Source organism: Serinus canaria, chromosome 1A (genome assembly GCF_022539315.1).
Source record: "Serinus canaria isolate serCan28SL12 chromosome 1A, serCan2020, whole genome shotgun sequence".
Lineage (NCBI taxonomy): Eukaryota > Metazoa > Chordata > Aves > Passeriformes > Fringillidae > Serinus > Serinus canaria.
Window position 1 is genome coordinate 45,991,418 of NC_066314.1, and position 22,164 is coordinate 46,013,581.

The following is a 22,164-nucleotide window of genomic DNA, read 5'->3' on the forward strand; positions in this document are numbered from 1 at the left end:
TCCTCCATTGGGAGAGATGAGAAGGCTGAGGAGGGATCATCTTTCCTGGTATTTTTTTCATTCTTTTTATCCAATACCTACATTAAACATTGCTGCAGAAGTTAAAACAACTGCTTGTAGGCATTTAATAAGAGTAAATAATGGACAATATTGTAAAACATGGCCAACAACCAAATTCATTGAACTTTCCTACTCTGTGACAACCAAAGTATGGGGCAAAATGAAATTATATGCAAGGGAATCATTGAATATAAGGCAGACAGGAGGAAATCATGATGGGGGGGAATTCAGAAAGAAAAACTATAAATACAGATCCCAATCTTGCACTAGACAATCACAGATCACACCACCTGTGAAGGCATCTCCCCTCACCAAAAAAAGTTCATGAGATGCTCTGTGTGAAGAGGAGCACTGGCTAGTGAAACCAATGAAAGGATCCAGGATCCAAACACTTCTGTTTCTCCAAAACTCCTCCCTTCTCAGTACTTTGCACATACCTGGCAATATTCACCACATGATCAGCCTTTTTTGTGCGAGGATTGATTCCTTGAAGCAGCTGCTCCAGTGGTGTGACAATAAGGGAAAGGTGGCTCTCCCGCAACAGATCCATAAAAATATTCTCCTTCTGTAGGGTTAAGTTTAGAAGTGCAAGGCAATACTGTACAGCTTTCTCTAAATGCTTCTTCCCTGCAGTGCACAAAGAACGTGAGAAATACAGGAGAAGCTAAATAGACTACATTCATTATGTATTTATAGAATACATAAATGTCATTCATCAAGCCTTGCACCAAGAAAAAAAAAACCTTTCAGTTGTTTACCAGTAGGAAAACTGCCACCAAAATACAATTTTAATATGCAAGAGATACAAGTTACAAATATGCAATGCTAGCTTTAAATCCTACTTACTATACATTTCAATTTCACATGAAAAATGAATTCTAGGCACATACCAGGAAACGGAGCATAAGTATCAAGCTGCTTAACCCCTTCTTCTAGCAAGCTAAGGCAAAGTTCCAGCATTGGAGACTCATTCAACAGATGATACATCAAATTGAATCCAGGTGGTTTATATGCTATTATTTCTTCTCCTAAAGACAGAAGGAGTAAAAAAAAGCTATAACCTCTAATAAAAACCCCCTGTATTACTCAAGCTAGCATAAGCTACAAAACATAACAGCCTCCATGGTTCTAAGCAACATCCTTTGTACAAAGTCTTCAGAGATTTTCTTTACATAGAAGCCATTGAGGAAATTTTTTAAGTTTGGGAATAGTTGTAAAGGCAATTACCATTACTTTCCAGTATCTAATAGTACAATTTCAAATTTAAACCCAAAAGAGATATTAACAAAAAGAAACTGGAAAACGTTTATGTCCCCCTCCCCAAACATGCACAAAGACCCTGAATGAGGGAAAAAAGTATTTTCAGAAATCAAAGAGAATGTCCACCAAAAATTCCTGACTGTTGTAATAATGTATGCAAAAAAAAAAAACCTACTAGCCTAAAATTCAAAGACCTTCATGATATGAAATAAAAGGAGAAGACTAATGCTTCCAATTTACCTAGGCTCTTCATAAACTGCAGTAGATAAAAGCAGGAAAAGAGTAAGAATCTTTTTTAACACACAAGTGAGAACAAGGGTACAACGGTTTCTATTGGCACTAGCTTTAAAAATGCCCTTCTTCCATTCAATCCACGTGTGCAACTCCACCACACACCAACAGAGAAGACAGGCCACTGTGGAGCCACACACTGAATCTGTTCAAAAAATGCACCTACTCAAAACTAGATTAACCCACTTCTCCAACATATCATGTAATGCACAAATAATCATACAAGTTGAAGGATTAGCTGAGGACAGGAACAAGCTAACAAGTTTTCTGAGCTAGTTATGCTGCCAAGTACTCTTTGTCAAAGTATGAGGCACACAGGCCTTCCAATTCTAAAGTTGTTTTCAATTAAAAAGTGGTTCTCACAGCACTGCTACAAGAAAACAAATCCATAAGCATCAGGATGGAATTCATTATAAGAAACTTTGTTTCAAGAAAAAAAATTTAGAGCCCAAATAAATCCTAGATTTCCTATAATGAGGCAAGTGTAATCTACTTTAGCCTTTTAAAGAACAGTTGCTCCAAATTAAAGGACTTCAGGTGACAATTCCACCAGTACTATCTGCTTTCAATAATTCATGTATTAATAACATTAATAGTAAAGGTTATCTCAAATACAATGACGCATTTAAATTAACCCTACAAATAGTGGTGATTTAGATAGAGACCACACAAGACCAGAGGAACAAGCCAAAACCAAGGTGCTGTTCAAGTGTCAAATGTTGCTCTTCAACCGAATCAGAAATGAGACAGAAGTTATCCCCCTAGCAGAGACAGAAAAGTAGAAAATAGTGTATTTGAAGACCTATTAGAGTCAGCAATGCAGATCTCAATACTACATGAAAATTTTTAACATCTTCCTGGTTTAAAGTCTTGGCCTAGCTTTCCAACAGCTTATTTGCAGTATTAAACAAGATCCCAAGATAGCAGCAAAAGAGCAAAACAAGCTACAATTCTGTTTGTCAGTGAACAAATGAACAAGTTAACCTTGTAACTCCACATATTGGTCCACAAAGTCTTCAAGTTGAGGCTCGTAGTCGCGCAATAATTTGTAAAACACTTCCAGAACTACCTCAGCTACTTCCCACTGTAGACAATGAGAAAACAAATCATACACAGATTAAGGCTGACACTGAAGCAACAAAGCCAAGATGACAAAGAACACAACACACACTGCAATAATGTACTGGATCAGAACCATGGCTAGCATTTCAAAATTATACAGTCATGCCAACAACACTATACTTCAACATATCAAATCATTTGAAAGCCCAAGCTTTCTTCCTGAAATGAAAGGGGAACACTGAAACAGATTTATTATCTGCTTTAGGCTCTAATATACAATATACATATTAGGATATTTTATTATTGGATTTATTGCTTATTAGGATAAGCAACAAATAGTTTTTATTAGGTATACAGCTAAGAACAGATCAAGAATAGCCAGCTTCCAGGATACAGTTTAGCATGTGCCTCCATCCAGAAGTATTTCATCCAGAACCAAAGCCAAATTCCTTGGTTCAGCAAGTCAGAGATATTTTCTGAGGTAACATTGAGAAAAGGACAAATGTGACTTGTAGTTTTGGGCATGTCACATTCAGAAATCATTAGCCATGATGAAGACTTGCAGAATCCTGCACAGCAAACTGAAATTTAGGAATACAAACTTCTTTTTTAAAAGATACTTTATACAGGCTCCTTTGAAGCATATCCTCATCCATGAGTTGAAATATCACCTGTTTACAGAATCAAAACACCATCAGGTGCTCTAGGTTACTTTTGCTGCATCAAACTTGCACAGCTTTTCATACAGATCTGAGCCACATCAACAACTATATCCTAAGGAAAAAAATATTTTCAAACCAAACTTACCTTTTCAGCAGCTTTCCGGTAAGCTCTGGTGCGGAATCGGAGAAACACAGAATCCCTGAGGAACTGGAGGTAGGGATCAAAGCCTGGAGGGCGGAGACCTGCTCCGAGGTTAGCTGGGAATGAGCTCTCCACTAGTGTGCTGATGAGCCGACAGAAGGCACGGGTTAAAGGATATTCCTCATATCGGGACTCGATCTCATTCAATTCAACCTTCCAGGAGGACAGCAAAAAGAGAAGGAGACAAATCACCAATTTTGGGGGAGGAAGAAACATACGAGAACTAATACAATAGCATCATCTGTGAATTATTTCCCAGTGAATCAATTTAGCAGCATTTCTGTCTACAGTACAACACAAACAGAGCAAAAGCAGCAAAGCATCAGTACTGTTACTTCAGTTCAGCACCACATATTCATTCCTTTCTGAGCTACTAGAAGTTATGCCTCAACATTTACCTACTTTGTTTTTATTTACCACTGTTGTTAGACACAAAGTGAGCTATACCAAGATGTAACAAAAGTGAGTCCAATTTAGGAAAAAGTTAGTAAGAAGTGCTCATGAGCAATTTGAAAGTTTAGATGCTGTTCTGTTACTAGTATGAAGCTGAACTAGATGCAAAAATGGATAAAATTTTCCAGAAATTACAAGCAGGCTTGAAAGTAAATTACAAACCAGTAAAACAACAGCGTCTATTAGAAAAGTTTCCCATGGACACATGAAGGAGAGGCAGCTTCTGCAAGTGCTTCCCAAACGCATATGCAGATGATTAGGGAGGCTGCCAAAGTACAGAAACTTCCTTACCTCAATACCAATTGCTTGTCTCTGGCCTGGACTTCTCACTGTTTGTAGTATCTTCAAAACAGAAAGAGAAATGAAAACAGATCAACACGTTTCACATAATCAAAGTGCATCTCCACAATTTTTATCAGGATTAAAAAAAAAAAAGATACTCATCACATTTTAGATCTAAGAAGAGGTTTTCTAAATCCTTTTAAAGGATAAAAAGCCAAGATTTTTCTGTCTCAGAGGCTAGATTATGTTTGACACTTGTATGCTTCCAGCTTTATGTTCTCCAAGATCTGCATCATGTTTTCACATTTATGATTTTTATCTTAGATTGGTAGGGGAAAGACATTTCCTTCATTACCCCTTATAATAGTATATTTTAAGAAATACCATAAATTAGGAAGTAAAAGTGGAGACAAGTCATTATTGTCAGGGTCTCTTATCAGCAACCAAAAATAAGGCAGCAATTACAGTTCAAACAGGACTGTTAGGAAACTTGTACTGACATAAAATAAGCACCACCAATGACATCTCTGAGGTGATACTGTCATTTTCAAAATTGTTTCAAAGCATTAAGTACATGAAAAAAATTATATTCAACAATGGCAAAAAGAAAATATAGGAGGAAATGCAGTACTATTTCAAATATACTACTGGCAATTTCAACAAACTAGGATGAGTTTTCTAAGCACTGAAAATCTTAAAATACCTGTGTATATTCCAGGGATTGCCAGAGTGAAGCAGCTATTTCAGGAGATCTTCCAAAAGCAGTAAGGGTTTCTAATAGCTCTGCTTTCAAAATGGGAGGAATGCTGCACTGCAGAAGTCCCAGGATGACCACTACTGGTGTCCACTGAGGGTGCTCACAAAGAGCCAAGCGAGCATTCTCACTCTACAGAGTAAACAGAAAACAGAACTGCAGATTATTACTTTGAAGGTTTTTCATGTCTTACAATCTCAGCACCAAAGACTCTGCTTTGTACTTGAAAGTACACAAGACATCAAAAGAATAGTAGAAAATTCCAAAGCCAACCATTTTAATTAAACAAAAAGCTGAGTATAAAGACTTACAAGTACTAAAATTGTGCCTATCCACACAGAAAAATTATTTGGATAATACAGGCTTCTTAAAACAATCTGCTTTTTTTTTAGTAGACAACCATTCATGGGATTAGTCTTTAAGTACTTACACTCTAGCAGCTTCTTCAAGCATGGGTAGAGGGACTTTTATTAGTTCTTCTATTACAAACATTCTGTATACTCCTATCTCTACATATTTCTATGAACTCACACTTCATTTGGATGTTTTCTAAGAACTTGTATCAATTGCTTTTAGTCTAAGAACAGGATCGTCACTCACATAAACTCACTAGAGACTCTGAGATGAACCACTGGACAGGATCAAGCCTCTAGTCTCATCAAATGGTAATTCCCTGCATCTTTAGAACAAATTTATCTTCATCCCAGATTATGATTTAATGATGCCACGAAATATTACTTTTAAGAGTTCCCTTTCTCCATGCATATCCAATGCTGACATTACAGCTCAAACAGGATCACCCCATTATCATTTCCACCAAAGACGATCTTTAAAAATCATATTTAGTTTCACTGATCTGTCTTGTGTCTCTGTCAGCAAAACTAAGGCTATCTCCCTATATCACTAAAATTTTAGGCTGCAAAATCTGGTGGGTACTTAAGAGCAGAATTCTACACTATTCAGAATTACACAGACAATTCACAATACAAAATCATGCACTGCAATTTTATTCTCCTAGAATTCTCTTCCAGTCAATTAATCCAAATCATTTTACACCCTTGGTTTGGGAATATTTTAAATCATAACCCTGGAGGCAAGTTTCACAGCTGATCACATTCCTTGTCAAATTTTTACCCCTTCCTTTTGAATTCAACTATTACTTTTGCTTTTTCAAACTCATAAATAAAGGCAGAGAACTTTCCTACTTCATAGTGATTTATTGTGAATATACCTCACTTCTGAATGATATCTCCATTACCAGCACGACAGTCAAGGAAGCAAGAAAATCAGCAAAAACAGGAAAAGTCTTCATCTCTTTCTGCTTCACCTACACCTTCAGTGTTTGGTCATTACAGTTACTCCTGATGCTTCCCATACTTTCGGAGTTCACTAATAAAATGACAACTGATAGATACATTTTCCTTACATACATTTTTTGGTCAAGGAGAACTTAGAGCTGAATGATGATGATTTGCCAGGGTAAAAAAAAAGTATTAACAAAGAAAACAAAATAAAATGTTACTTACCCAATTGACTATAACAGTGGTCAGCTGTAAAAATGCAATTAATCCATCCTGTTCTTTCTGTGTGATGCCTCGGAGAGGCAGGTGACGGTACTGGACACTGTCTGCACTTGGCAAGTCTTTCCTTAAGTGCTCATGATAAAGCATCAATGAGTGGAAGAAATGCTCCCAGGAGACAGGACTGCCACCTGCTCCTTGGATGTTTTCCGCTAGAAGAATGACAAACAGGTGACAAGATTTTCTTTCTACTCTTTCACAGGGTGAAAAGCAGAGTGGCTAAAACTAAAAGTTTCTTATCTAAAGAAAAAAGTTCAAAGGAAAGTTCTTGTATCCAAAATAATCATTTATGTTTGGGGACTTTTGCTTGTTTATGGTTTTTTTGAGATAGAAAGGTGCTAATATAAAGAACTAGTATAAATAAGTTTTCTCTTTAATGAATAGGAAGCTTTGCAGCATTATTTCTATTTTCAGAGTAGGGGGTTTTTTATAATTTGACCAATGCAAAATGAATGCAAAACACAGGAGTGACCAGCATCTTTTACTTTGAGAATGTGCTTTTGTATTACATGAATCAAAAAATTTTAACTGAAGAAAGTTAGCTCAGGAAAGTTACATTGTATATTTTGTAAATATAGCTAACTTTAAGACATTACTTATTTTTTGGTTTATAATAATCAGCACTGACATTCTGCATTTCTTATGGTGCTAAGGCATGGGTTTTTTTTTTTCAAAAAAGCATTATTTCACTAGGTGAATTGCTCACGATGGTGCTCAGACATCTAACTACCTCATCTGGCAGGTTTTATTTCAGACTACAGTTTCAAGTAAAGACTTCCAGTTTCAACTTTGTACTAATAATGAAATGTTAAAAGTATGAATTCATCTCAATTCATCTCAAATGAGTCTTCGCACTTTTCAAAAGAAAAGGAGTTGAGAAAGAGCTGAAGTGTCACTTCTCTTACCATGACTACTGCCATTGACTTTTAGCAAACTAAAGCAGTAATGAGCACACTGAGGCCCACTAGCCAGTCCCCGCAGCATTTTCAAGTATGGGATGTAAATTGTGGAAGGAAGTAGATCTCCCATTTGCCTAACAAACTTTGACAAGACAACCTAGAACAAATAAAGATCAGTGTTTAAAAAAAAAAAAAAGGAAAATCTGAGTATTATAGGAAAACATTAAGAAGTAAAAGTCAGAAAACAAATTCTAATGTAATGAGGGTGGGGTAGACAAGTTCCTTTGTAGACTGGCCTATTCAGTCAGACATGTTTGAAAGAGGAACTAAACAAAATAACTCCTGTGACTGCAGAATATACTAACTCTGCAATTCTGTATTTCCACCAATAAAATTTACATCAGCTCCCAAATGTTCCATAGGAGTATTATTAGCACATCTCACAGTGCAAGTAAAGAGTTCAGTGTGCTTGTCATATACCTGAACAGAGACTCTCACACACAGTGGTTCCTTTCAGGGTCATTAGGCTCAGTTGCACCTGGCCCTAATTTAAATTGCCAATATTCTGGGTGGGTCTTGGGATGTGTCTGATTTGTCTTGTACAAGGTTTTGCCTAGCACAGTCCTTAAAGAAGCATTGAGGGTTGACAGCATCCCAGATACCCAAAGAGTTTTTGGAATGTCTGCTTTATCTGCTTAGATTGTTGCTTCATTCTAATTTTAAGTTCTATCTTTTATGGACTATAATTTTAGGATTTTAAATCATTAAAATATTCTTAGGACTTTTTACCCCTAAAATACTATCAATTGCAGTTAATAAAGTTTTGGGGTTTTTTATTGTTAAGGAATCTAACTTCTCAGTTAAATGAAAAAGGCATGTAGAAATCATGACAAAAAACACAAAGAGAACTATCAGAATCCATTTAGCAACTGTAACAAATCAAACCTAAACAGCATTTTTAAAGAGGTATGTTAGTACTCTTTTATGTTAAGTTTATTGACAACCATGAATGGGTGGCAGAAGCTCATTTTAGGGCAAGCAACAACAACCATGCCATGCAGAGCAGGGCACATGCAACTCAGTCACTGAAAAAAGGTAAGGTCTTCTTAGAGGTTATCTGTAACAAGGATACCAAAAAAAAAATTGTTGCTTGAGGGTTTTGTGTTACTTTGGTTTTAAGTTACTAGCAATTACTCAGGAAAATGGAGATAACCTGGCGCTGAGGGGGTCGCTGGTGAGCTACTCCAAGGTAGGAGCCCATGATGGTGGAGGTCTGCAGGGGCTCTGATGGACACCAGTACTCATGGGCAAGCTCCAGATTAAAGGGGTCCTTCCTGTACAACTCAGCAATCTGTCAGAAAAAGGAAGAGGCTAGGGAAGTATCAACTCCAGGAAGAAAAAAACATTTAGCACTGCTTCTAGATTAGCTAAACACATCTGAGAGGCAAAGTATCACAGGGCTGGTGTTCCAGTTCTTAAAACTTCCTGAAAATCACAATTTCTAAATAACAGAACTGGAACTAGTGGCAGCCAGCAAAATTCAAAATGCACATATCAATGAAAATGAAATAATTTTCTATTAAATTATTATGGATTACATAATTGCTAAAAAAACCAGTCATTTCTCCTTAAACAACCATATGCCAACCTTTAAACATTAATTTTACAACTTAGCTGGTATCATAACTAGAAACCTTATCTGCTACCTGAACCTACAAATTTCTCAGAGCAAATTTTTATTTCTTCAATTAAGTTTACTATAGCTATCTGAGCTGCCTAAGAAAGCATTTCACTACAAATTTTCCTGCTAATGTCCTATAACCTAAGGGAGTATCTTTGGAAAAGATTAGTTATACAAGCTTTTAAATTACCAGAAAATATAAAACACTTCAGTTCAGTATGCAAATCTGTTTTTCAACATGGATTTTTCTGAAAGTGCAGTTAAGTAACCCTAATAGCTAATATTTAAACAAATATAAGCATTTTTACTTCCATTTTATTTTATTTTGATTTTCTTTATTTTATTAAAAATGGGATACAAAATCATTCTTTTAAATGTATACTTATGGTCAAAACTCTACTGAAATAAGGGAATTTGCAATTCCATCAGCCTAGATGGGGTCACCTTACCAAAACAGTCTTCCCAAACTCTCTTTACAAATATATCAACACATGAGAATTATTTACACATTTCGATTATTTATCAGAGTAATTGTCAACAGTGGGGTAAAACCTCTAAAACCTTCAAATGTAAGAAACAATGCAGTATTTGCTTACTAAAAAATAATAAAAACCATGACATTAACATCAGAAACCAAGGCAGTAAATTAACTATTTTATATGAAAAAATATAGAAAAGTGTCTGTACTTAAGGGAAAAAAAAAAAAAATCCCAAAGGGGAATGATGCAGCACCATGTGGTATCATTCAGGTATAGGTTTCAGATGACAAACGAAAGTCACAATCATTATTTGTCACAGTAATTTACAAGAAAATAAGGCTTACTAGAAGCATTAAATGCTCTAGGTCTCTCCGAAGGGAAATAGGTGGATCGTTACCCATCTGAATACTCATGTGGATCATGCGAGCATCCTCATCAGCACGGTTTCTCAGCTGTTTCACCTGCAGGATTTATCAAGTGGAAAAAGAAACAGTGGTCTATATTTAGCTAAGAATGAAATAGAACAGAAATAATTCAACTGTCTACATGGCCTATTAAAACTATGAAAGCAAAAGTACTTGCCTGAACATGACAAAAATATTCAATTTTCTATTTTTCAATCCTCTCACCTTCCCAAGAGCTTCCACTCAAAGTTATAGCCAATCACTTGCTTACTGCCAAAGCCCTTAGAACACAGCAAAAGCCCTCAGCTTGTATCATGGGAGTTTTTCCTAACTGACTGCACCAGATACTTTGGTTTGTCTCCAAAAGGTGGATCCTTTTCCTCTTTTAATTTAAAAGCCAGACAGCTTAGTTTCAAAGGATGCTAGACCATTATTCACAAGGAGTGAAAGGAAACATGTAACATAAATGCAAACATGAATGCAAAATATTGATTCCTGTATCTGCAATCTGTGGACTGCACCTTTCTTCACCATTAAAGACTACTCCTACTTGCAGCTACTCTGTGACTTGAAAAAGTCCGAACTGATGCAATTTTGGAGTTACTCCATCTCAGCCAGAAGCATTATCACATGTCAATAAATACCACAGGAAAAACAAGAGAGAAGAGCAAGAAGAACTGCAGCAATTTTTTAAGAAAAAAGAGCCATTTAATCAGCATCCTAAACTTCTTTGTGTTGAAAATGCTAATTACTAAGCAAAAACCAGCTGACATTTAATTTTAAATTTAAAAAGCTTTTGACATGAGACCCCAACAGAGGCTTATAGAAAGCAAACCAACACGAGATTAAAAGTTTTGTTAAATATTAAGGAGACATTGAAGAACAAGAAACAGAAGTAAGCAACCAATTCAACACATAAAAAATAAAACATGTTGACAGTCAACAGACACTAGTTCATGGTCTATAATATATCTCAATATGCAAAATTGAATGAGCAGCAAAATAATTGTGTCTCATTGGGAAAAAATAGTTTAAAAATAATAAGAAGAAAAAATATTAAAAAACAGAAATAACTGTGGAAAGGGTCAAAGCAAACTAGCTAAATTGGTATACTAACTGAACAAGAAAAAAACTGTTGATAAGTTAAATAACCAATTATTTGAAGTACTAAAGCCAATTATCAAGCACTGAATGAATATAATGGAGGCACCCAAAAGATTTTCTGAAATCATCACTGGCAAGCAGCATAAATGCAAAAACTATGCAGAAGAATTAATCAAAATGCTGACTTAGAGATTTAAGTAAAACTGAACAAAGGTTATACAGATACACAAAGCAAAACAAAGATCCTGCAAAACAGACACTTCTTTTTACGTAAAATTTGAAATTCGGTAGAAACAGCTGAGGACATAAGCCAACCACTACCTATCAGCAGTTAAGACAAAAAATTGTCTTGTCAATTGCCTACTAACAATTTCCTGTGAAACAACTAGTACTGACTTATATCAAACTAGATAAAAGTCAATGGTCTGATTTTGTCTTGTATCCTGTATTACAAAATCCTGTTTGCAATGAACATTTCTCTTCATCTTCAGTCATGAGCTACACCCAACTGAAAATCTGAGCCAAAGCAAGAAAAAAACCAAAAAAACCAAACCCAAACTGAAATGGAATTTCAGCATTCATTTAAATTTTAATCACGTAAAACAAAACTACCACCACCATAAAAGCTTCTATTGCAAATCTCATCACACTGAAGTGTTTTAAAAACCACATTCTACTTCAGTGGAAAACAGTGGAAAACAAACCCCAAACATTATGGCTTCTATAAAGCGAACAGGTTTTCTGAAGCGCAGGACCTCAAGCTGAGCATCTCATCTGTATCTCTGTGCTACCTTGTCCAAATAACAGAAACATAGAAGAGATGCCCACATTTCTCAGTAAGTGCTAATCACACAAACAACTTACTTTCATTGGCATGAGTGCAAGGAAGTCCGTGACAAGGTTATGGATTTTGCGAATGTAAAATTCCTCCTGGTAGAAATTTTCAGACGCCACAACAGATTCAGTCAGGAACAGGAAAACATAATCAGCAATTGCTAGCTCTGCCATTGCCTCGTCTGCCTCAGTGAATTCTGCTAGAGCTGGGCAACAAAATTCACAAGAGGGGAAGAAGTAAATAACAATCTGTTACCAAACAAATATATTTCAGGATACACAGACATGCAAATTTCCACGCATCTATCAACTCTGTTTTTTCTACTGTACAGGAGAACTAGACTGAAAAAAAGATAAATAAGTGGCAGATGAGGACCTCAACTTTCTGTTTTAATAAATGTTGCAGTGCATATCCATTCACCCCAAAAAATCTAAGGCAGTCAACCAGCAATCACAAACTAACTTTAATTAAACATTAATTATAATGTTTACATTTTCTTTTTTAGATATTTTGGAGTAGACTCAATTTTGACGTAGTAGAAAGCTTTATGGTTTGTGAGGTTCAGAAAGAAAAGAAGAAAATTATCAACAGATTTATCATATCAAGATACTGAGGTCTAACATGTACAGATGTAAAAACAAACACAGTCAAGAATCTATTCTGGATTTAAGCAGATTCAAATGATACTAAAGCTGAAAATGAAATCCTTGAATTTTCCAGTACATTAAAATCTCATTCACTTCAATGAGGCACTATTACTGTCTAGTAAATAATTACTTCTACATCTGTGTACATTTCAGAGCACTACAACCAAACTCACATAGAAAAAGTTTTAAGGAAGTAAATAACACTTCAGAAAGGTAATAGATCCTTTGACTTACACTGCTTGCAAGCTCTGAATACTAATGTGCAGCAAGTGAACTTTACCTGTCACATCAGAGAATTGGGATATTCCTCTCAATGTCAGTGCCCAGGCTAATCTAACAGTGGCTTGCAGGCCGGGTAATTTCCAGGGCTGACACTCCTGAAGCCGAGTGTGGATCGTTGCTATGTACTGTCTTTCTGCTAGCAGAGGGAGCCGGTGCATCAAGTCTTCAACAATAAAAACACAAAACCAATACTCAATGAAACAAATGTGAAAAAACACATGCAAAATCCTGCCAATTTGTTACTGATCAATACCAAAACTGCTTAAACAACAATTTATCCCTCTGCACAATGTAACCTCTGGGAAAGCTGCCAGCATTACCTTCACGATCCTCTGCCCCTTGTTCCAGAAAGCTGACATCAAAGCAGTAAAGGAGAGCCATGAGAAGAGACAAGTTCACGCCATCCAACGAGCCATCAGCTTCCACTGTTACCTTCTCCAGGTAACTTATGAGGAGCAGAGTGTCATCCTTACTCAGGGGTGACTGACAGGTCCAGACAAAGAGACTTTCAGCCAAGGACTGTCGGCATTCTTTAATGAGATCAGAAACCTTTACAAGACAAACAAAAAAACAATAAAAACTAACCTGGTGAATATACCTATTCTGGTAACATGTTCAATTTCTCCTTCTCAGTCAATCATGATGATAAACTAAAAATCACTCTGAAGACGCAGCTACAGAAAATGCTGTGTTTATTTCCTAAACAGAAAAAGGACACTTCTGCTTGTTAATTGCATTTATATTCCTATGTATTTCATGAGAGGTGTGAGTAGATACCTGGGAATATAACTACACACAAACCAGCATCCCTGTCGAGGTCAAAGAGACATCAATCTAAATAGAATTTACATAGCTGTAAATGCATCACACAGAAGGCACACTCCCTGTCTCCAATTACACAACTGCACCGGCAGTTACCCCAGTTACAGTCAACCTTCCCTTTGCCCCAAAAAATCAATCTTCAGGTGAAACTAAGGTAAATTAAGGTAATTTCAGGTAAATGTGAAAGATACTCTTTCCACAGTTTCTAGATTCATAGTAGAAGTGTAAGGCTAGTTCTTTATCCAGTGGAAAGTAAGTTGATTTATTATTCCACAGAGCTATGATTTTTAGGCCGATCACCCATTAGAAAGGAGATCAAAAAATAAAACAGTAATGTTTAAAATCTTCCTGCTAGCAAAATTATGCTGCAGTTAGTCACAGTGTCAATTAAGTCCAAGAACTACAGAGATGACAATGTATTTTCAAGCAATTTTCACTTGACTATTAGAAATGCTTTCATTCATATTAACATAATTGGGTTATTAAGAGAATTATTCACCTGACTCAACTTGGTTTCAGTATGTTTTAATAATTTGTGAATTAGTTCACTTTTCTTATGTCAGTAGTGCACATAATGGTAGTTCTTGTAATTGAAAATACAGACTTCAGAATTTAAAAAAGCAGAAATTTAAACACAGTGTAAATATTAGGCTTAGATTTTTACTGTTACTACTCTTCACTAAAAATAAGACATGCCTTAGCATCTGGGACCAACAGCAAAATAGAAATGCAGGAAGCAATGTGAATCCCACACTGATACTGCACAAGCTGTGGAGCAGCACCTGTGATCTCAGAGAGCAGCAGACTTTGTGCAAAGGTAAAGGACTCCTCAGAGTCTAACTCTATCCTAATGTGTTGAGTAACAGAATATCCATGCTCAGTGAATTTTACCTCTTTGCGGTGTTTCTCACTGCCCAATCCACGCTCTCTCTGGAGTTTATCAAATTCATTGTTCAAATCAATGTGAGACACAAGTGTAAGGATCTTCTGAGTCAAACCCTGCTCCATGAGGTCGTCTGTAAAGCGTGTTGTCATGGAAATTAACTCTTGACTGTAACAGAAAGAATATAAATTTAACAATTAATCATAGTTTTCCAGTCACAAATGTGTCTAAAATACTGAATCCCATAAAATGTATTTGATTACAAAACAGTATACAAATAAATTATATACAGAGAGCAACTAAAGGTGCATCAGTAATCAGTAAGTAGTGCCCTCAAAACGTTATGCTGAAGGGATACAGTCCTTACGTAGCTGTAGGTTCAAGAACATGGAATGAGAATACGACAGGGATCAGCTAGTTAAGATTTCTATTAAAAGGAAAAAGTGTTATATACAAGATGCACATAACTCAAAAGCTCACAGGCTCTTTCTTACTAGTAAATGCAATTGTCCAGATAATGCACTCACAATTTATAATTACACTAGAACACATTTTTTCATCTTTCTCTAGCCAGCTTGGGAGCAGTGTGCATTGCTTTCTTTTTCAAGGCAAAAAATACCAGCATATAATGTTCACCAGTAGACAGTATATTCCTTTCAAGTAAAGGCAGGATCACAATTCCCCTTTACAGTACACAGAAAGTCAGAACACAGCAGTGTCCTCAAATACTGAGCAATGACCACTAGTCAGAGCAACAATGACTGGGAGAGTGTCTGAAATAAAATACTGCCAAAAGGTGAAGTAGCATGAAAGAACTGAAAGTAAAATAGATATGCCTATCATCCAACAAAAATATGTGCAAAAAATGATTATGCTTAAGAAACAAACATGAAAGCAGCTGTATCAGGTTACAAGAAAGCAAATTCGAGATTATACATTTTCCCTTTAGACTAATTAGTTCTAAAAGCACTCAAAACAAAGAGTTTTGATCAGCTTATTGCCCTGGTACAGACCTGAGTTCCAATGTCCACGTCTTGCCTTGGCGTGACTGGATGAGGGCTCGCAGTGAATTGGCAATGCACCTTTTTCCATCCCAGTACAACAGGACTGCCACTAGACCTCTTGTCAGGCCAGGAAAGTGAGGCTGCTGGTGTTCTCCTAGTGAATGAAAATGCCCAGAAACAGACAAAGAAAGCTGAACCAACGTGCCTTGATTAACAGCTCTATATCTTTGTATTTATAACTGAAATACAAATATCACATTCAAAGTAACTGTGGTTATTCACTACCACTTTGATTTGTTTCAGACACTTAAAAGAAATCCCAGATATTTTGGGTGCTATTGGTAAAATTAATACTCAACTACTAAAACATACAAATTTTTTTTAAATGCTAGTCCAAATGGTATTTGCCACTGATATGTACCAATCTTAATAATCAATTTGAGATTATTATCATAGAAATATCTTTTATTCAAAATTAAATTTTCTATCTAAAAGTACATGGAAAATTCAAGTTCAAAACAGAATGAGCCTGACTTGAAGATGGCTTTCCAAACTTGAAGTCTACTTCTTTAACAAATTTTTCAAGTTAATGAACAGTAGCTAGTAATAACAACTAACAATTTTAACTTAACGATTCTAAAAATCAATCTTCTACACAAAGAACATGTCACTCTCCAGAACGCTTATCTTACTAATCAGTTATTAGATTACAGAATCACACAGCAATGTATAACTAACATATAATTTGAAGAATCAGTATCTATTACACTGCTTTATGGAAAAATTCTCATCATGTTTTAATTACATTTAAATTCAATGATACAGAAAGTAAATCATAAAACTTCCTCAGAATATACCCCCCTTTGCAGTAGCTGAGCATACAAACATTATGGTTTAGAACACTGCTACCATATGACATTACAGTGAGAATTTCTTTTTAAGAACATTCTGTGATAGGAAGCTAAGGCCTTCACTTAATGCCTTCACGCATTCACCTTAAATGTACACTTTAACAAGAAGGCCCTATTTAAGCAGTATTTCTCCAGATCTTAAATATTTTGCCTTCTCACCAGCTAGAAGGAGCTCAACAGCTGCCAGCTCCCCAATATCAAAGAGGTCACTGAGGATAAAGGCTTCTCTGATGAGCTGCTCTGGCAAAAGCCGAGTTCCCTGCTGACCCTGGATAGCAACTCCTTCTGTGCTTGCTTTCTGAATCTTCTCATGCTGCTGAACATTTTTTGGCTGCAAGAGAAACAAGCATCGGAAGTTATTCAAGATGGCGAGATCAAATACTGAATAAAGCTTTACACATTAATCCTTCCTCACAAACACAGCTCTGTCAGGTTAGGTTGCCATCATAAAAACAAAGGCAGTGTTTTTAAGCAGAGATAGTAAAGGCATCCTAAAAATGCTTCATGCTTGGACAGCAGTGGTCTCTTTGTGGGAACGTAAAAGAATAATCTTATACAATCAGTGCTGACATTTAGTTTGCACAAAATACTAGTGGTTGAAAATAAACTCTGATACAGTTCTCAATAGGAATTGATATCAACTCAGTGAAAGACATATGGGTTGCTGATCAGAACTGTTGTGTTACTCCCAACTGTTTTCAACGTTACTTTTTCCATTAAACTGAGATGCTAAAATATACTGATGAAACTCTATAGCTGTTAAATTTTCTGACCTTTCAATCTAAAAAAAGCCATCTACTATTGGAGAAATTTCACTCCTGAAAGAAGATCTATTTCTAGTTACTACCTTACGATCCACCAGCCAAGAAACAGGGAGGTTTTTTCACATTACCTGACATTCTGAACAAGACACATTCTGTATTTTTTAAGCTCATGTGTTCACCTATTTTTTGTTTGTCAATTTGACTGAAATATGAGCAAAACCAGACAAAATAGCTTTGTGCTTTATTTCAGACACACAAGAGTAACAAAAAAAATTAATACATGACTGATGGATCATGAGATACTTTTACTACGCCTTTCAAAATAGCACTCAAATAATGAGAGAAAAAAAATCATAATAGATAAAATTATCCTGTAGATGATACAATATAATATGTGTGTATTATTTTTTCCCACTTAATACTACTTGTATTCTTACAGCAGAACAGGACTGGTATAACACATCTGGGTTTTGTACTGTAAAAATGTCACATGAAAAGAATGGCCAGGGTCTAAAATGGCATGGAAGACAACAATATAAGACAGAGTAAATCCCCAACTCTCCAGCTCATTCCAGAAGAGAGCATTAGTCCAGTACCGGATTTCTGAAGAGAGAAATGAAGTCAGATTTGTGCTTCTTTAAAACTTGATCGAGACGATGAACAGCTTCAGGTTGCCTTTTCCAAATGGCATTCATTACAGTCTGCCATATGTCCTTATATGGACCCCACAAGCTTGCAGCTAAAAGAAGAGATAAACAAAAACAATGTAATTGAAACACAGAAAGGAAGAAAAGAAATTATTTCTATATTGCTTTCAATAAGTAGACTCTTTTTTAGTTTACTCTTACTCTTGGCATGTCAGTATACTCTTACACCCATCAAGAAAACTGTATTTTCTTTTCCTAAGGCACAAAAACAAGAAAACCAACAACAGTCTGATATAAATCTTAATTGGATCTAGGGAAGTAAAGAACCAAAAAAGATTATGTACACACCTAAATTCTGGTGCTGAAAGTCATCATACAAGAATACTTACAATACAGGTATTTGGTTGGAAAGGACCTTTAAAGCCATTCAGTTTAAGCATTAATCTGACACTGCCAAGTCCACCACTAAAACATGTCCCCAGGTGCCACATCCATATCTTTTAAATCCCTCCAGGACTGTGACTCCACTTCTACAGAACACTCCAGAAAAGGACTACTTTCACTATTAGCTAAACAACCCATCAAATCAAAATATACAATACTCTCGAATTACAGCAGATGTGTAAAGAAAAATTGTTTCAACCATTTGCAAAGATTACTACTTGAGTGAGCAAGCTGGGAAAACCAAAAAGCAGTTTAAGCAAAAGCAAGCTATTTAAATCACCCTTATTGCTCCTACATTGTCAGAGATGAACCAGTGTGTACTGAGCTAGTCATCTGGAAGGGCTGTAAAATCCTGCCTCACTAATCAGAGAAAAACATTCTCTGTTGAGAGAGCACAAACTCCTTTGATTACTCAAACTAAAATTGATATCCCACCCAACAATCAAAATGCCAATCTCCTAAGCTTCAAAGTACCTCTAGAATGTCAGATCAAAGACTGCCATACTTAAATGGTGAAGTCTACACACTTAAATGGTGAAGCCATTCATGCTGAGTAGCTACACGTGAATTTACAAATTACTGAGACAACACATTTAGCAGTGTTAGTATGGCTCTGTCAGGCCAACCTGTAAAAAAGGGACAAATTTGTCTTTTCTGATCATCAGTGTTTTAACTCATTCAATGCTATACCTGCCTAGAAATAGCTACTACTGCATGCATAATTTCACACTCAGCTGTAACTGGCTGTCCCACACAACTTCAGAGTTCAGATCTATTTCAACTTGAAATTGTCTTTTCACTCTTACTGCTTTACTAAGTCCAGTAAGCACAAGCAGCAAACCACAGTGCCTGCCAAAAGCTGTTCAACTACTTCCCTGGCCCATTTGTTTGCTCTTACCACATAATTGCTTGGAAATTAGAACAAATTAAGGATCTAACTTCTCTAAGCAATATCTAATCCAAAAAGGAGTTTCTTTTCAACAGGATCACATCTACAACGCAGTTTGCTCCGCAATGGCACAAAGATGAATTATTGCAGAGAAAGGAGTAGGTACCTGGAATAGGAAGAGGTGGGACTTCAGCAACCATGCTGACTTTTTCCCACTTAAGCTGTTTCATTATCACTAGTTTTAGAAACACTGACCATCCCATCAGGGACAGAAAGAAAACACAGGCTGAGCTGCTTCTCTTGGCAACAATAGCAGTTGATGTTTATATGCCTGAACATTTTACCAAGTGATGGACTCAACCATGGTATGTCTGTTCCCACAAACAATATACTATAACATAAGGCAAAATCTTTACCAGTTCTAGTGCCACATCTCCTTTTAATTTTTCTCATATTTCTTGTAAAAAACTCCTTCTTCCCCTAGTTTTTTTTTAATTATAAGGCTATAGACTCTCTTGTTGTTTAACTCATAAAATAGTCTCATTTGAACTACTCCATTTCATTTCAACAAAGCCATAGTTTTTCATGAAGAGTCTTTGCTTATTATTACTGCTTTTCTGTAAGGCTACATGGATGCAAGCCATTCAGTGAGATCAAAGAATCTTCTCTGTAAAATCTGCTTGCCACAGGAATGGAGGTTTTAATTCTATTAGCCAGAATTAATAATGACTATTAACTGTCACTATTGACATACAAAACCTTATTTACAGGCCTTTTGTCCTACATGCCAGTGATAACTGCTTTTCACAGGGTCTCCATTCTCCTTCTCTCATCCTGATGAAGCTCAGCAAGAGTAAATGCAACATCTTGCACCCAGGACAAAACCACTGCACAGGCTGGGAACCAAGGGAGATTGCTGGAAAGCAGCTTTACCCAAGAGTCAAGCACCCACGTGTCCTAGCAGACAGGAGGCTGAACATCAGTCATACAGGCTCCAGGCTGTATTAACAGCTGTAGCCAACTGTTAGATGCAAGTAAGTGATTATTTAGGCATCTCAGAGTCCTTCACTCCCATGCTGTGGGTAATTTTGGGCTCCTCAGAGCTAGACACTGAAATAGCGAGGCAGAGAACAGAATGAATGAGAGGCTGAAATAAGTGACCTGGTCCAGCCTTACAAAAAGAAGGCTAAAGAGGAATAGGGGCTTGGTTTTCTGTAACTACTGAATGGCACTATACATAGAAAGCGGGGAAAATTTCTGGATATATTTCTCTTTTCCCTCTTACTCCACAGAGTATGAGGAGATGAGTGTAATACCGAAGTGATGCGTAACCACGTGCACACCGAGTTACCACAGTCCCCTGTAAGCAAGAAGGCCTTGGCTGCCTGACGTGACTCTCCGCCAGGACCAGCCAGGCATGGAGGCAGCTCTGACCGCGGAGCTCAATCGCCGAGCAGCTCTGCGCGGCCCGAGCCCGGGCACCGCCGCACGGGAGGCCGCTCTCCCGGCGCCTGCCCGCACACAGCGCTCCGCACCGCCCGGGAGCCCCGCAGCCCGCCGGGCCTCGCCTCGCCGCTCCGCCACGCCCGGCCTGCCCAGGGCGGCCGCCCCGGTTCCGCGGGCTCGGAGGAGAGGCGCAGGGCCGCGGGCGGCCGGGGAGCGGGACGGCCGCGGGGAGAGGCGGAGGAGAAGCCGGAGCCCCAAGCTCAGATTGTTCTTACCCGAATTTACCGCCAACGGAGCCGCCATCTTGGGCAGAGGGAGGCGCGTCGCGGCGCCGGCGCCCGAGGAAGGCCCGGCCGAGCCCGGCGCGCCTCGGCCCCGCCTCGCCGCCGCGCGGCTGGGCACGAGCGCGGGGCGGCCGCTCCCGCGCCGGGGCCCGGCAGGGACAGCGGCTCCGGCAGCGGCGGGGCAGCCCCGCGCCCGGGCTGATGGGAGCTGTAGTCAATGCAGGTGAATGGTTCAGCCTGCCCGTCGGCTTCGCGTTCCCTCGAGGCAGCTGCGGGAAGGGAGAGCGCCGGCTTCGGCACTCCCGCCTTCGCTCCTCTGATGTAAATAACACAGCGATTCCGCCCCGTTCCGTTCTTCTTTCCCTTTTCCTTTCACTTGAGCCACGCTCAAGTGAGTCTTTCCTCCCAAGCCCTGCCTTATAAGCCGTTTTCATTGAATATGGCTAAATACCCGAATTCAGACACTGCACTAAGAGATACATTTACTAGAATATTTTAATTTATTTTTTAACTGAAAAAAAATCATCAGGACTATTCCAGCTTGTCTGGTTTCTGACTGAAGTCTTAAAAAATAGAGACAATAATTTTTGCATGTGAACTAGGGTTTACAACCTTGTATAGGGGAGGAGGAAAAAAACCCACAAAAAAACCCCAATCACCAGCTCTGATAGGAGTTATCCTGTGAAGAAAGCAGCATTTAAACTCAAAGTATGTACAAGAAAGAAAAGGAAAAATACCAGGCACAAAGAAAAGAATATAAAAACCATGTTTATACACTTGTTTATCTGGAGCTGAGGAACAAATGACAAATATCAGTATCTTAGAAGTAGTCTCTGTCTGAACTCAATTTACCATTCTTCATCCCAGTAGTAATCAACATTCTTACAGAGTATTACCTTTAGGATAAAAACTTCCACCAAAAGTACTCATTTTTAGTTCCAATAGTTTCCCCTCTAGAACTTTATTGAACCAGTATTTCATGGTTGCAAAATCATGTCCAATAAACTAGACCCATGGGAAATTGGCAAAATAACTATCTTTGCTTCTGTAGATCTCCCCTGTAATGGGATGGCAGAAGAGGTAATAGAGAGAGAGCAGTGCTCCTGGGGTGAGAGTGAATTGGCAAGGCAGCT

General features: G+C 37.7%; 1 protein-coding gene across 1 annotated transcript in view; it reads right to left on the reverse strand.

The window, feature by feature from the left end:
* The window catches only part of NUP205 (nucleoporin 205), a 45,565-nt gene extending 24,385 nt beyond the window's left edge, over positions 1-21,180 (reverse strand). Inside the window, exons 1-18 of the mRNA XM_050969706.1 lie at positions 21,023-21,180; positions 17,918-18,060; positions 16,717-16,888; positions 15,656-15,800; positions 14,651-14,810; positions 13,258-13,486; positions 12,936-13,100; positions 12,038-12,213; positions 10,010-10,126; positions 8,719-8,856; positions 7,512-7,662; positions 6,553-6,758; positions 4,976-5,158; positions 4,282-4,332; positions 3,481-3,690; positions 2,596-2,695; positions 951-1,088; positions 498-687 (exon numbers count right to left, since the gene is read on the reverse strand). Coding sequence (XP_050825663.1) covers positions 498-687; positions 951-1,088; positions 2,596-2,695; positions 3,481-3,690; positions 4,282-4,332; positions 4,976-5,158; positions 6,553-6,758; positions 7,512-7,662; positions 8,719-8,856; positions 10,010-10,126; positions 12,038-12,213; positions 12,936-13,100; positions 13,258-13,486; positions 14,651-14,810; positions 15,656-15,800; positions 16,717-16,888; positions 17,918-18,060; positions 21,023-21,050 — 2,702 coding nt within the window. The 5' untranslated portion in view covers positions 21,051-21,180. The remainder of the gene's footprint in view (positions 1-497; positions 688-950; positions 1,089-2,595; positions 2,696-3,480; positions 3,691-4,281; positions 4,333-4,975; positions 5,159-6,552; positions 6,759-7,511; positions 7,663-8,718; positions 8,857-10,009; positions 10,127-12,037; positions 12,214-12,935; positions 13,101-13,257; positions 13,487-14,650; positions 14,811-15,655; positions 15,801-16,716; positions 16,889-17,917; positions 18,061-21,022) is intronic.
* Positions 21,181-22,164: the final 984 nt, after the last annotated feature.